Below are 16,579 nucleotides of genomic sequence, written 5' to 3'. Positions count from 1 at the left end.
TGGTGATGACAACATCTCTTAAGACGAATTTAGCTGCAGATGCAGGAAAGCCCACTTTGAGGCTCCAGTGAGAAAAAGTGACAATCCATTAGGGGTAAAACCAAGAATTAACGAGGTTTAAGTAAGGCTAGCATGAGTCCATGACTGTTGCACATAGACTCTTAGGTTGGAACTCACATGGCGTTAACGTTAGAAGCTTATAGTCTGCATCTTTATCCTACAATAAGGATCTGTAGCTACTGTCATATTTTGAAATATTTTATTCTGAGTGTATTCTGAGCTTTCTGCTGAGCTGTGTGTGATTTGTCACTTCTGTGTGTGATTCAACTGAGGGCACAATTAGCATTTGAAATACTGATAAATGATAAAAGACGGTCTAAAGAGTCATAAATGTCAGTTATGCAGCCACAATAAGCTGCTGGTCATGCTGAGCCGAATGAGAGCGAAGCAGAAAAATCTGACTGCACTAAATAGAGAAAAGAAGAAAAAAACCTTTTTTTAAATTACAGCTTTTCCATTTGTAAGAGGGGAAACATAGTAATAAAAAGAGTGAATCACATAAATCAGCACAAAAGTTACTAGAGAATGTTTAAGAGCACTTGCAGCAATTAAAATTTCTGCAAATATTCACACAAGTACAAAGGTTCAAGGATAACATTTTTTTTTTCAAGTTTTAGTAAATAGAAGTGCAGAATAAATCGCCACTAAAAACAGCTTCATCATTCAGGAGGAAAACCTGCTCAAACACACTGAAGGTGAAGATGAATACAACTTCTCTGAGTCACTGAGTGACAAAAACAAGAAAAGCAGGACTCCTGATTCTTAAACGCAATAATAAAGATCACTTATTTTGGACCAGATGAACAGAACAAGGTCACCAATGTCTTCTTGGATGTTAACCGGCTAAAGAAACATCACCTTTACATATAAATGCAGTGAAAGAGTTAAAGGTGAAAGTCTTTCTTTTGAGTCTATTACGAAGACCTTTACTCGGCTCAGCCATTCTCCAATTCATGTTTACCCACTCAGCTATTTTCTGTTGATCTGAGGTCTGAACCGTACACAGCCATCCAATCTAAAATCGTGTTAGACGCGGTGTCCCAGTTACACCTCAGCGCTGCGTTAAATATGCAAACACGTCTCTTTGCCTTGCTTTCACACATCTGACATTTTATTTGGTTGTGAAACCGTCTGATCACTCAAGCGCACAGACTACCCTATCAGCTGACAACTTTTTAAATATGTTTTAAAAAAAAACATGTTTATATCATTTATGTTACTGGGTCATGGTGCACCGACTTGCACAAGCCTCAGGATAGTCAGTGCTTAATGTTTACACCAGCTTTTGTGTCAATGGCCTTTTTGTACTGATGACCACGAGACGATGAATAAAAACTAATTCACGAGGACAAAAACTATGATGTATGAAATAATAACAACGTGAAAATATTCTGGACAGATGACGAGATCCACTCAGAACTAATTAAGTTGTGCAGAAAAGCAGCACGAGTTTGGAAGCGATCCAATCAGAAGTAATCTGCTTGTGCAGGAATGTGAGACGCACCCATTTGATCCACCCGCTGACAAGTTAAGCTAACTGCCAGGATCCCTGTTTCACCCTGAATGTGATAAAAAGGAGACATTTTGCATTTGATGTCAATTAAAAAGATGCTTTGTGAACCATGTGGAGGAACTCGTTGGTACAGCAGTAAAAGAAGGTCTGGATTTAAATCTGCTGGTTGTCTGAGAAGTTCACCAAGCTGCTCAGATGTCCTTTTGCTTTTAAACCAACTTTATACGTAAATGGATGATTTGATTTAACCCCCTCAGATCTAAGTCATCATGGAAAGCATTTATGCTTATACATTGAGGATATGATTTTTATTGTCTCACTGATGAATCCATAAAGTGCAGCAAAAAAATAGGCAGAAATACACAGGAGCAATTGCTGGTACCGAACAGGTTAATCACCGCAGTTGTTCTACTGAAGTGTACGTCAGGTTAGACCGTGGGTTAGGTCACAGGGCTTCAGAGGACTTTGTGGTTACAACGTAGCTGTGGCACAGAATTTCCACTGAAGCATAAATCCTCTGTTTCTCTAACATGTATGTCTTTTTTCTATTGTTCTCCCAACTCACACCAACCAGGAAAGATCATGATTCTCCCTGACACACATCAAAAACTCCTCACTTTTTCCCAAAAAGGTCAGTTTTCCCAACAAAATCTAAGGTTGAGTTCAGATTTGGATGTGAGGATTTACACTTCAGAGGGTTAAAAGCAAATGACTGGCAGGTCAGATTATGCCCAGAAAACAGGGTCCATGGATATTTGCTGCTTCGAGGTTAGTTTATCTGTTGAATTAACTGCGAATTCAGCTTTTCTCCTTTCAATTTTAAACAAATCTCAGCATTGTTTAGTTGTCTGGATGCAATGTCTTTAAGATCTTTTCAACAGGTTGCTCAAGAGATATGCGAAAGGAGCTTGAACATTCGGAGTAGAGACACTGCTCCTAGGTGTTGAAAGGAGCCAACACAGATGGTTCAGGCAGCTGATCACAATGCCTCCTAGATATCTGCCTTTGGAGGTTTTCTGGGCATACCCAGATGAGAGTAGAGCCCCCCCCAGGGACAGAACCTGAACTTGCTGGAAAGGGTTTAAATATCTAATCTGGCCGGGGAGCACCTCATCTCCCCAAATGGGAACTGAAAAGCTCTGCTGGAGAAGCATGTCTGGAATATTCTTCTGAAAGCCGACATAAGAAAAGTGGAGGAAAATAAACGGACGATACAAGAAGCATGCCAAATTTACTATTTGTTAAAAGGTCTGGCTTGCAGTATTTCCACCGAAGCACAGACAGCTACCACTGCATTACTTTGATACTGAAGAAAACTTTTAAACAAGCCCCGGAGCTCTTAGCATGTTTGTGTATGTTTGTTTGCAGTGGACTTCAAAGATAATGATCTCCTTGGAAAGTGTAAGTCACACTGTGTATCATGTCTTTGTACTCTGATTAGTTGTGACTCACAAGAAGCACTAATTACAACTAAAAATGCAGCAACAGGACACTCAAAGCTTTAAAGTACCATAATTGCCTTCTTAAGCTGTGTGTATCTGTGTGTGTGTGTTGATTGTATCTTTCACCTCTCAATATGAAAATCCCTGTTCCAAATTAATCTTTAGAGCTGGGTTCACAGAGAGCTGGCACAAACATTAGCATTTTAGCACGGCTTCAAGTGCTCATGTCAGAGGGAGAAGCATGCACTTCTCCCTCTTTGGTTACAATCAGCCGAATGCCTTGTAGTGACTGAGAGCTGAGGGGGGACAAAGACTGTTTGAGGACTGTGGGTCTTACCGGATGTGCTCGTCAGTGACGGTGAAGGCCTTGCAGAGCGGCTGGGACGTGTTGAGCCAGATTGCCGGATTCTTCTCAGCCGCTACAGACGTCTGTCCCGTAATCGGAGCTGAGCTCATGTGCAGAGCGCTGGCGATGGCCGACAGCAGGGTGTCGTCACTCGCATCTGGACCGACACCTGTCCAATGAGAGAACGAGATCAAGAGATGTGTCAGAGGTCAAGACAGGCTGAAGGACTGGATTCAAGCTGTTGTTGGAGACCTACTCTGCAATCCTTTGGGCAGGTCCATGGTACGCAGGACCTGCTCTGTGACGTCTGATGACCGCAGACCTTTCAACCTCTTCTCCCAAAACAGCTGCAGACAGACAGACAGACAGCTGTTTATCTGATCATCTCACTGGTTTTTGATTAGTTTTGCTTGTTCATTTTCAAGACATTTTCAAATATAATACTTTAAACTCTTAATGTCCATCAGGCCTCATGAAATTGTTCAGGGTAAGGGTTAGAATCAGAAATTCCTGTTTGAAATGCTCAAATGGAAATCTTAGATGAACTACAAAGCAAAGGTAAATCTTTAAAAGATCTTCTAGATTCTCTATATTTGACTCAGCATGCAGCTGAAATCCAACCTAACCCTAAAGGCCATCGCACGCTGGGCGGGTTGTGAAAAAGTGGCGCTGAGTTCATTCAATTATCAAGAGAATTTCCTGGTTTGATCCAGGAGTCGAAGCTGCATGACAGCATATTTTTGGATGTCAGTGGGATCGTTTGAGCTGTTGTTGGCAGAGTTGGGATCATATCTGATGAGGCAGAGAAATCGGTTCAGTAAGCTGACTGACCCAGAGCAGAATCTAACTGTGTGGCAGAGGTAAAATAGTATTATTTACTATTTACATATCACTGTATATTCAGTGCTGCTGCATATTTTGAGCTACAAGCACAAATGCAAAGATCTGAGTGGCCAGATCAGTTTTTTCAAATAACAAATTTAAGAAAATCTGCACACCTGAGTCAATGACAAGTGCATAGAAGGAAAGAAATCTGAGAAATATAGCCTAAACTCCACAGACCATCCTGCTTACCAGATCTGTTTATTCACATCTAAAAACTCAAGCCAGCCCAAAAGCATTAATGCTGCACATTCATTCAGAGACTAAGTATATTGAGCTTGGAAAGAAAAGCGTCTGGACTTCTTTAAGTTACTTGAAGACGTTTCACCTCTCATCCGAGAAGCTTCTTTAGTTCTAAGGTCAAATTGTGGAAAGTCCCAGATTTAAGCCGTATGGGAGTGTCCCCCTAGAGGGTCATGAACCCCCTGTTGATCCTCTATCTAATCACATTTGTTAAGGTGTGAAAGCGGGTGTGGGTCACATTCAGCCGATGTTTCGGGTGAACTCACTGTGAAACCTGGCCCCACCCTATCATGTGATTTCCTGAGGTCAGATGGCCCAGGATGTGAGTGGGCGTTAAGGCGCCTGGAAATGGATCTCAAAACTGGATTATAGATGGCAGACAGTTGGTGTCGTAAACCACCACCTCTGTTCAAAGATGGTCGTTCACAGTGGACATAGATGGCTTCTTTCACTCCTCTTTCAAACCATCACTCACACATTAATGTTAGCCTCATGGTTTAAGGTTTTAAACAGGGCTGGATGTAGATGGGTCAGCAGGGACCTGGAGGATGTTAACAGGATAATGGAACCAGGTTCCTTTCCTGCTGCTCTGCTTTAACTGGACAGAGTTAAAAGACAACAGTACTGTTGTTAAAAACTTTTATAGTGAAGAGTTCCAACAAGGAAAAAATTCGATACTGAGGGGTAAGTTGGACTCTAGCTCTAAAGATGTTGCAGGCAGTCTGATGGATGCTAACCTCTTACTGTTCAGTGGCAGAAAAAGAGCTCATTTTCATCTAGTCTGTGAACCCAAATGAATGTCTTAGAATAGAAGAACTGTGGGGCTTAAATGCATATTTTATCACCTTTCATTAACAGTATCATTCTACCCAACATATTTCTCTCCCTCCAATCATCAGTCAGTCCTCCGTGTGCTGCTTTTCCCATGATGCTTCAGCACCCTCTAGTGGTTCCAGCTGTCATTACACTCTTCTCCTCCTCACAGCCGTCTCTTATGTAAGAGCCTGACCTCGCCCTCCTGAATTACCTGTATGTGTATTTGTGTGTGTGTGTTTCAGCGTCTCACCTGTTTGGGCTGCTCGATCGCTCGCTGCAGGTCTGTCTTCACCTTGTTTCCGGGGTGACTCGTAACCTTGGTAACGGGCTGTTTAAAGATGGAGGCCGTCTGTCTGATGGGCAGAGCTGTGTTCAGGTCTGGTTTCCCTCCCTGCATAAGACAGACACGAATCTGAATGTTGGTGTTTGGTTTCTTTTGCTCCCTGACTTCCCTCCCACCTTCTTGTCCTTCCTCCCTTTTATCCTTCTTTTACTTTAGCTTTCTCCTGTTCTTTTCTTCCTTACAGGTCACATTTACCTTCCTATACATGAGGCAGAAATATTAAACCTGTGGTTGTTTCTGTGAGTGTTTGATGTAAGCTTAAAGGGTTAACTCTAAGCTGAGACAACAACAGGAAGTGCGTGTTTGTGTGTCTCTGTGCCCATAAGTAATGAAGTGTGAAGAGCAGCAGTACAGGGTTGCGAACCGTGTCCATACAGCACACACACAAACACATACATGCTGAAATTAACACTGAGGATGTGTAGATTATCCGTTTAGCAAGTAAATCTTGCTATGGCTCGCCTCTCTCCGCAGGCGCTATTTTTTTCACCCTACTCCACCTCTGATTGGTCCACACTTTATCCACTTAAACAACCAGTCTGAAGCTGTTTCATACATGCACTGCAGCTCTGAACTCTTCTAGCCAAAACCAGACATTCACCGCCAGCGAGTAGGCGTCATCTCCCAGTCATTTCCAGCAGTAGTCATTTCCAGCAGTTAGAAAACTGACTATTTCCTGCTGTGCTTCATGTATGAAAGGACAACTGTGGGAAAAAATCCCACCCTAATTCTCCTTAACTTCTCCACAGTTTACATGTGAACTTACCAGGTCTGTAGTCAAGACCACCTAAGTGGTTCCCCTATTTGTGTGCCGCAGAGAAAAGGCAAAGAGAGCAGATCTAACACCCACAATTTAAAACGCAGATGACCATGGCACATTTTAGATCATAACACTGACAAGATCAACGAGACAAGAAATAAATGAGACAAACAACCGACACCAGTCAGAGCCAAAATGATGATGCAGATTGGTCTTGAAGAAGAGAAGTCATCCAGAGCAAAACAAATCAAAAGCAGCATGTCGATTCTGGGCGAAAACACCCTGAAGGTGGAGACAAGCTCGGGCCGGGCCCAGCGCAAACTACCATTCAGATTATCCTGAACTAGGACGAGTGTTAATTAAGACACCAGAGTGGAAGTAGACAAGTCGACTTTGAATACATATCTCCTTTTTGTGTTTTCAAAGTATTAGAAGAAAATCAACTTTAAAAAGATCCACTGAGGGAGTCCGATGTTTCCTCAAAGCTCTAGAATCCCTGTAGCCCATAAATTCATTAGGATTCATAATTTATGTGTTTGCTTGTAACGTTTGTCTGTTTATGGACTTTTGAAGAAGCCATTACTAGGTTTTGTGCTTTCATCTAAAGCCACCAACATGCTCCCAGTTGTCTTCATTGTTATCATTATGTTGTTATTTATGGGGCTAAAAACCAAGTTTTAACCTCTTATAACATCTAACAACTCCTTTTATTTGGAATTTTCACCCATTTGACATATCCAGATGGAAATCTGTGAGTCCAAACTGCATGTGAGACAGCTGATTGGTTGATTTATGATGTCATTTCACTCTGTTTGGGTTTCCCTCCTCTTGATTTTCTTCTTTTATTTTTACATCATGGTTTAAGAAGCGTCCGTTTAACTGTACCCCACTTACTTCATCCTTAACTACTGACTAACTATTTTAACTAATCATCCACTTCTCCCACTTTCACAATGCCCAAACAAATCTCAGGCAAGATAAGGAGAAGGCTCAAAGACAGTAATTTATGAATAAAGGGGTTATGACCAGCTTTTTCAGTGTGAACATTAGGCTTGTTCTACATTTCCAGAACTAAAAATCCTTACCTGACTTTAAATTTAGCCCTCCCAGGGTTAAGATCTGAGTCTAAATATCCATGAGATGGAGGTAAAAAAAGACTTAAAATACGCAAAAGGGAAAAATAAAGTGACAACAGTGAGCAAACCAAGGAAGCTCAAGGCTGTAAAACCGAGGAGGGCAAAATACATCCGGGTCAATATACCCAGGCTGTCCCTGATAACAGGACTGCTGGGATTACACTTCCATGTGGACGTGCACACAGTCAGCTTTTGAGTCGACATGGATAATTTGGAGCGTAAATGAAGCCTATGAGGTCTAAGACATCATCCAAGTACCCCACCGGTGTATATTTCAGAAAGGATGCAGGCCCTATTCTCCCCCAATACATAGAAATCATGTATTTGAGCATGTGGAGAAACAGGTCTGAGCTTAACCAGGAATCTGATGTTTGTTATGCACATGTGACCAGGTTACTTCCTCTGTTTGAGGAAGTAACCTGGTCACATGTGCATAAAATCACCCTGCTATCAAACAGAATATCATCTCAATCCGCTCTCACTCTCTCTGACTCTCCAATAACATGAGGTTCAGCTGCTGGGTTTTTATCTATGCAAATAAGTCTGTGTGACTCAGGTATATTCACATGATGGATAAACAAGCACAAAGTTCTTGTTACCCTGTGACCTTTCGACCTGTTGCCGGAAGAGTTTTGTTAATCTGATAATCTGTTAAAGCACAATACACACACAGTCACTCCCACACAGGTGTGATCCATCTGGGTTACCTTGGCCATGCTCAGCGGGTCATGTCGGAATCTCTGTTTGTTTTTCTGCAGTTTTCCGGGCATCATCTTGCCCGTGCGAAAGTCAAAGCATGCCAGATCCACTGTATTTCCAAGGTAACGGGACAGCTGGGGCTTACTCCGGAACTTCTTTCCTGAAGGACTGGAGGATAAAATGGAAAGGACGCTATCATTAAAAAGTCATACTTATAACATCATAAAGAGAACCTATACTACATTACCAATGATGAGTGCCTAACATGGCCTGGGGTCAGTGTGTGTACAGGTAATCCCTGTGAGCTGGAAGCTAAGACTTATTCCTTATTCCACTCTTCGCTCAGTATTATGTCAAATAGAGGGGATATACGTAATATAGTCATCTCAGAAAGTGAGTACAAACTCCCCTCCCACCTGCGGAGTATTTATTTATTGTTTGTTTGTTTGTTTGTTTGTAAGGTAGAGTCAATGAGAGGAAAGCTGAATTAAAGGGATAAAAAAAAATTCAGACAGAACATGAACTGAGAGGCTGTAAACATCTTGATGCATATCCAGGTAAGTAAATCTCCAAAAGGCTGATTCTGTTCATCTGGACGTAGCGTTTTCAGTGGGAGAAACATTTAACCACTCATCCAAGTGACTTCTTCAGTCATTGTGCAAATGTACTGTTTATAAGATTGGGGAAACCTGCAGTCAGCTGAGACTGAAGAAGTCACTTGGATGAGTGGTTAAATGTTTCTCCCACTGAAAACGCTACGTCCAGATGAACAGAATCAACTTTTGGAGATGAGAGGCTGTACCATAAATATGGATTATTATGAGCTGTAAATCATGCAAAGCGATGTTTGTAGCTGAGTGAAAAACCCTGTTCCTTTGGTTATAATCCCATTTCCAAACAATCTGAAGTCCTTCATTCTACCGTGAGAAAGCTTATTCACAAGTGGAAAACATTCAAGACAGTCGCCAGTATTGAGTGGACATCCCAGCAAATTCACCTGAAAGTCAAACTGAAAGTGCAAAAAAAAACCCAAGAGCTACATCTCAGACTCCGCAGGCCTCAGTCAGCATGTTAAATGTTAAAGTTCATAACAGCACAATCAGAAAAAAAGAGAACGAGTAGGACTTGTTTGGGATGGGTTGCCAGGGGAGAAGGCTCTTCTCTCTAAAAGAACACAGCAGCACAGTTAAGCTTTGCAAAGCTGCATCTGAACAAACCACCAGACGAGACCAAAGGGGAGCTGGTTGGCCATAGCGCACAACACCATATTTGGAGAAAAGCAAACACAGCATATCAGTACAAACACCTCAGACCAACTGTCAGCACAGCGGCGGAGTGCTGAGGATTTGGGCACCTTACAGTCACTGAGTGGACCATGAACTCCTCTCTATACAAAGGGAATCTAGAGTCAAATGTGTCCATCTATCCTGCGGCTACAGCTTGGCCCCAAACTGGGTCATGCAACAGGCAATGATCCCTAGAACAGCAGCTAATCTATAACTGAATCACTAAAAAGAAAGAAATAGAGGTGCTGCAATGGTCCAGGGAGAATCCTGAACTCAACCTGACTTACATGCTTTAATAGAGGACTTTAAGAGAGCCGTGCATCAATGAATGCCAGCAAACCTCATATACGCATGTGAGTGTGTCCTCAGGGTAATCAAAGGTGTAGAGGTCCAGTGTGTAACAGCACAGACCCATTCATTTAGGTGTCACACAGTGGAAATTTGTATTTGTCTTTTATAATTAATTTATAATAATGTTTTGATTTTAGTGTTTATTTGTGAGTGTAGTTTTTATTTGCATGATTTTATTCTAATGTTTGTATTGCATGTTTTAGTGGTTTTCTAATAACAACAATAATAATAATACATTTTATTTATAAAGACCCTGTCAAGACACCCAAGGGCACTTAACTATAGAATAGAACACATAATAGGACAATGACAAAATGAAGAACAATAAAAACAAAAGCACAGGATAAAATGAACAAACAGTGGGTTGGTATGAATATGCAGCTTTGAACTGATGGGTTTTGAGTTGAGATTTAAACTGGAGGAGAGAACCAATGTTTCTTATATCTGGGGGTAGAGTTCCATAGCCTGGGAGCAGAGCAGCTAAAAGCTCTGCTTCCCATGGTGCTGAGGCGGAAAGGAGGCACAGCAAGCTGGATAGAAAAAGAGGATCGAAGTGAGCAGCCAGAAGAGGTAGTGCTTAACAGATTAGAAATGTGAGGAGCAAGATTATGGCCTTGAAGGTGAGCAGAACAAGTTTGTTTTTATCTGGAATTTCACTGGGAGCCAGTGAAACATTGGGGAAACATTGTTTAATCCACTGTGGACTGGCTGGCCATGGGATAAAAGTGGTGGCATCGAGCGACAGACTCCAGTGCACAGTGTAAGCTGGGCTGGGACGTGACGAACCCAGTGGAGGGAAGAGACAGGGACAGGAGGCGTCTCCTCGTCTGCCTAGGAATAAACCTTTTCTGATTATACCTGTACCATCTCGTACCCTGGGTTTCTGGTGCACCAGCTTTAGTGTCTACATAGGCAGCAGCAACAGAAGCAAGAGTTAGTTTTACTCTTCTTCCAGCATTTCACCGAGTGTCTCTAGTGTTAGTCAGGATAATATTATACGGTCTATAACTGAAAGACTCTGTGTTTCCTTATGGCCTGAAATTATTCCGTGTGGGTGTGGAGGGTAAAAAAAGGGTCCTGATAAACATGAGTTTGTGAAACCGGTAGAGGCCTCAGCAGGGCGTTGCTGCTCTTCCAGTAAACTGACCTGTTGTGACTGGTTTTCTTACTGGAAGTGATGAGTCACTTCAAACCAAACTGAAAGTGAGCCTTCAGGATGTGACGGAGCTCAGACGTCTCTGAGCTGCTACAGTGACAGGCCCAAGCTGTGCAGATCAACAGGAAGTAAAGAACAGCCACCGGCTCTGCGGCAAGGCTACGATGCCGCAGAGCTGCACCAGGAGCAACTTCCTCTGCGATCTGACGCAGAATGCTGAGCAAAAAGGAAAGACGTAACAAGCAGCGCTCCAAACTCAACTTTAATCTGCTCTGGAGAAGAGCTGAGGCAGGAGTATTTCTGAGGCAGAGAGACACAGACGCTGAGGTTTTCCTGCCTGAATGCACATTACTGGATAAGAGAAGCGCGGGGGGCAAGAAAAGTGCAGAAACAGTGAAATAGAAGTGACCCTGCATCTCACTCTCAACTGATTTTTTTTTTCATAATTTACTACAACACAGAGATGTTGTGATTAGGGTGCATGGACATGTCCTCCTTCATATGTCAATCACATGCATTTGCAAAATGATGCCTGATTTGTGTGTTTTGTGACCATATGATTCCAGCTAACATGACCTTTAGCTGTGTTCAAAATCATTCTAAAGATCCAAAAATTCTCAAAGGATATCACTAGAATTTAAAGAAACTGCCACCAAATATTCATAACATCAATACATATGCTGGTATTGATATTGGATCAATATCAGAATCAGAATCAGAATCAGAATCAGATTATTCTGATATTAGCCCAATACGGTCGATACTTGCTTTCTATCCTCTATGTTCCGTATGCAGCAAATAAAGTATTTTATTTAGGAAATGAATATGTAGTATGAAAAATGTCTGACCTTTTCTTATCGACTGTTACATCTTTATTATTTATAGCCTACAGCACATTAAAACAACTGAAGGTGACCCAAAGTGCTTTAGAGACAGACACTTTTATATCCCAGATGTCCAAAAAACATAGTTTGAAAACAAACGAAAAGCTAAAAAGTGTGTTCTGTTTTGTTTTAGTAACTGATTCCGGTGGAAAGTCAGAATAACAGTGATTTAGTGATCAGATACCTTTTATAGCTTAAAAGTAACACTATCAGTATTGGTATTGGCAAGAACAGCCCTGTGTTTACTTGACAATACAGTAAATACAGCGACAGTAAAATTTGCAGTGTCATAGAGCACTGCTAGTAGTAGTAGCAGTAGTAAAAAGCATGATAGAAATACTTTATGCAACACATTTTTGGTAACTCTTTTATGTCCCACTCATTTATGTGTTGTGCTAAAAGAGATATAAACTCAAGCTGAACTGTGGCTGAACTGTACTTTGATGCAATACAAACTTGTACCACAACATGGTGCAATGAGTCATCCATCTATTCTCTTCTGCTTGGTCAATTTGGGATTGCGGGAGGAGCTGGAGCCTATCTCAGTGGGCCTAAGGCGAGAGGCAGGTCACACCCCGGACAGGTCGCCAGTCTGTCGCACGGCACAAGGATTCGTTTTAACTTCTAATTAACCAGGTAAAAGAGTGCACTCTTGCGTCATGGGAAAAAAGCCAGGCCTCTTGAGGTCTGGCCCCTGGTGGTGAAATATTTACATTTGAATAATTACAGAAAATACCTTTAATGTACGCCCTCTTCAAAATAAATCTACACTAATCAGAGCGAACGAAAAACTAACAACGAAACGAAAACAAAATGTAATATACTGAAATTACAAATTAGGAAAAAAAACTGAAGCCTAAGTGACAGGGGAAATGCAGAGATTTGTGCTCTGTAAGATAACACAGAGCCATTGCCTTTAAATGTATGTGATCCTACTCACCCCTAAAGACCCATTTTGAGCCAGGAAAACCCGAGATCACCTACTGATTTCTTCTAAAGCCCCACTTCACCAGCCTCATTCATTTACATTCAAGTCCTCTGATTTTTCAGATCCACTGGTAAAGATCGCTTACATGTCCCAAGGTCACACCTCAAACAAAACGGTGACAGAGCTTTGGCAGGCACTGCTCCATGTTTGTGGAATCAGTTATTACCTGCTGTAAAAGGTGACCTCCATCTCTGCTTTGAAGTCAGGTCAGAATCCACCTTTACTCCCAGACCTCCCCAGCTCACTGCTGGGTGCTGGTGCTTGATAATTCTGTATTCTGTGTCCATTTTTACTTTTTCATGTAATGACATGAGTGTGTATATGAATGTGCATACTTCATACAACACTATGGTCCATGAAAGCTGTGTTTAAATGTGCTTTACACAAAACACAGAAAGTAAAATTCATCTTGCAGTCTATTATTTGAACAGGACACAGTTCCGTCACAGCTGCTGTGCTTGTCTTCAAGGCTATTTAAAAAGCTATTATAGAAAGTTGAAGTGAAACTTCCACAGTCTCTTCCAGCTAACTCAGGCAACAGCAGCACAAATGGCACACCCAGCTTTACGTTTCCCAGCTTTATGAAGCAGACGGTTGGCTGTCTGGGCACAGGGACAGGATCCTCAGTGTTATGGACATTTCCAACAGTAGTTTGCCTCTGACAACATCAGGAGAGAGGCCTAACCCAGCTAGAATGAGTGGTTATCTTACTGTACAGCATTTGGAGATAATAGCTTTACACGATGCCCGCTGGCATCAGTGCAACATGCTGTTCTTTACCCAGCATATGTCAATAAGGGAGTCATGTGGCTGTCAGGAGACGTTAAATAGATGTACAAGTGGCACTGAAGCGAGACACCATGATACATTTTCAGATTCAGACTCTCCTTAAGGTTGATAAAGAAACAGTTACAAAAACAATTTATACATCGACTGTATATCAAAGGTGACCACTATAGCCCCTTTTCCATTAGTTTCTACTCAAATAGACCTGCTCGGCCGGGGTTCCAAGGCGAACCAAGTAGGTACTGAAATGTGATGTCGTCAAACTGCAGGCCAACGATTGGCTAGTCTGTGCCGACACTCAATGAGTTAGGAGAGTGTCTCATTCACTGAAATCAAAAAGGAAATTTGTAATATAAAAAAAGCCCCAGAAAACACAGCAACAATGGAAATGGCTACAAAATGCAACGCCGTGGTCCCAGAGTCCGACAGAAAGTCAACTACTGAGCACCAGGCATATCGTCCACCTTTGTTGTAACATTCATGATGCATACTAATTCCATCAATCTAAATGTAAATGTTTGACAGAAAGCACTTATATAAAAAACAGCATAGATGTATGGGTGTGAATGGGCAAATGAGGGTCCTCAAGTAGAGTAGAAATGTGCTATATAAGAACAGGTCCATTTACCATTTTGGATGACATATTTTGCAGATTCAGTGTTAGAATTTTGTCCACCGCCATTCGGGTTTTTTGGAGCTAGACATGTCAAGGAGTGGAGTGCTAACTTACCAGCTAATGTTAACTTGGTTACACTGTTTGAACCAAACATTTTCAGTGGGAGAAACTTGTTCTTCCAAGTGACTCCAGGCTCAGCATTCTGCAGGTTTCCCCCAGTTTAAAAACGGTACAACTGCATAACGATCTAAACCAGCACCATTGCATAACAATGAGCAGATCAGATCAGTTTCATGCTCATTCATATGCAAATTGTCACAGCAGTTAATCAATGACCACGAGTACTACTCACTGAGAGTTGGAGAATGGCTGCAATCACAGCACTAAACAATACTGAAAGATGTCCTCTTAGATTCCCTCTTTGGCTCAAAGATTGTCATTCCCCTTTTTTTACTTAAGGAGGTCAAGAAGGCAGCTTATGTGAAAAGGTAACGGCCACCTCTGTGAATAGTACTCAGGGCCATTAACGGTCATGACAATTCATTGTTAAGCAATGGTGGTTATGCAAGTGTATTGTTAATAAAGTCAGACTAAATTAATCAACATTCTGGGATTTAGATAGCAGATGCTTACTATTTCTATTTAACTGACTAAAAGCTACAACGTCACTTGTCAAAACTAGAGTTTGTGTGTATGTGTGTGTGGATGGTCTGTCACTACAATTAACCACACAAAAAGACATTTTATTTGTCATTTACTGGCATTAATGGGATCAAAAGAATAAATAGAGAGGTTCAATTTAAAGAGTCAAATGAGCTGACAAACGTGAGGCCTTGAAACCTATATTTAAGCCCTGATAAAACCCAAATGAGTAAGTTCTAAAAACGAAAACTGTGAACACGTTCAAGTCAGACATTTTAATATTGGAGTCTATGGAAATTGACTTACTCTGAAAGTCTGCCTCAGGTGGACTTTAGAGAAACTGCAGGGTTTCTTTTAGTTTTCGTTATTGGTTTCATTTTTGCTCTTATTGCACATTTATGGAGGTATGAGGTGTGTCCACTGTAATCTCAATATCTGGATGAACTTCCCACCAATGTTCAAGCACTTTGGTTTGGCTTGCTTCGGTCATCCAGCTGTTCTTGGCCCCCTGCTGCCACAACTCTGGTCATACAGACATTGTTACATTGTTGTAATGCTGTTATTAAGAATGAATTCTGATTGGCTACTTTGCTACTGTGCACTACATTGTAACTTCTCAGACTGAAGCCGAGCCTCTGGTTGGTCCACTGAGTGTGAACAGAGGTGAGCTCACAAACAGTCCAGAGTCAGCATTGGTACCACAGCCGAACTGCTGACTGATTATCGGTTTGCTGTGTAACCACTGATCGATTAGTGTGATGGGCTACCTGTAGTAGTAGACGTCGCTCTTTCCGGCGCTCAGCCCGGACTTCCTGATCACTTCTTCTTTCTTCCAACCGGGCGGCAGAGCGGGACAGTCCGTCCTCTTTCTCTCCATCATAGCGCGTGTACCGATCCCACGGTTCAGGCTCCTGTCGGATTAATCGATCACTTGGTAAATCCCGGCGTGGACCCCCCAGACGCGCGGCGTGCTGGTGAAAAACCAGCGGAGCGACGTCACGGACGTTACGTTAACGGTGGCTCTCACACTCCCTCCGCCCTGCTTGTTTATGCTGCTTATTTTGGGTCGAACAGAAACAAACACAGTGTTCCGGTTCGGGCTGTTCCGGGTTAAACCGCCTCCAGGTCCGGGTTTACTTCAGTTTACCTCCTGAGAGAAGCAACGGCTCATCCGGGGATCCGATCTGATCTAAAGTGAACTGAACTGAACTGAACTGAACTGGACCAACGGCAGGCTGTGACGTCTGAGATATCACACACACACACACACACACACACACACACACACACCGCGATTAAACTCAGACGCGCACGCTCACACGCACAGACACACTCCCCCAGAGATCGTCTTGAGATCAGAACACTCACTCGGTGTTAGTTTAGGTGAAACAGACTCTATCAATCTATAGTCTGAGGTATGAATAAACCTGTAAACGTTTGCATAATAATAATAATAATAATAATAATAATAATAATAATAATAATAATAATAATAATAATAAATTATTGTTTACAAAATAAAATTGAATATTATTTGAAAGTCATAATTTTTTTTTGCAAAAATAGATAAATAAATAAACAACCATGAACTGAATTCGTCATGGAAACATATAACCCAATATTTGCAAGG

General features: G+C 41.8%; 1 protein-coding gene across 1 annotated transcript in view; it reads right to left on the bottom strand.

The window, feature by feature from the left end:
* The window catches only part of mbd2 (methyl-CpG binding domain protein 2), a 29,410-nt gene extending 13,229 nt beyond the window's left edge, over positions 1-16,181 (bottom strand). Inside the window, exons 1-5 of the mRNA XM_085359609.1 lie at positions 15,717-16,181; positions 8,249-8,408; positions 5,553-5,693; positions 3,618-3,708; positions 3,353-3,530 (exon numbers count right to left, since the gene is read on the bottom strand). Of these exons, the coding sequence (XP_085215735.1) occupies positions 3,353-3,530; positions 3,618-3,708; positions 5,553-5,693; positions 8,249-8,408; positions 15,717-15,829 (683 nt within the window). The 5' untranslated portion in view covers positions 15,830-16,181. The remainder of the gene's footprint in view (positions 1-3,352; positions 3,531-3,617; positions 3,709-5,552; positions 5,694-8,248; positions 8,409-15,716) is intronic.
* Between the last annotated feature and the right edge of the window lie 398 nt (positions 16,182-16,579).

This window comes from Diplotaxodon limnothrissa, linkage group LG7 (genome assembly GCF_057381915.1).
Source record: "Diplotaxodon limnothrissa isolate DT_005_m linkage group LG7, D_limnothrissa_male_GT1.1, whole genome shotgun sequence".
NCBI classification, from domain to species: Eukaryota; Metazoa; Chordata; class Actinopteri; order Cichliformes; family Cichlidae; genus Diplotaxodon; species Diplotaxodon limnothrissa.
This window is presented reverse-complemented; position numbering and strand designations above follow the sequence as displayed.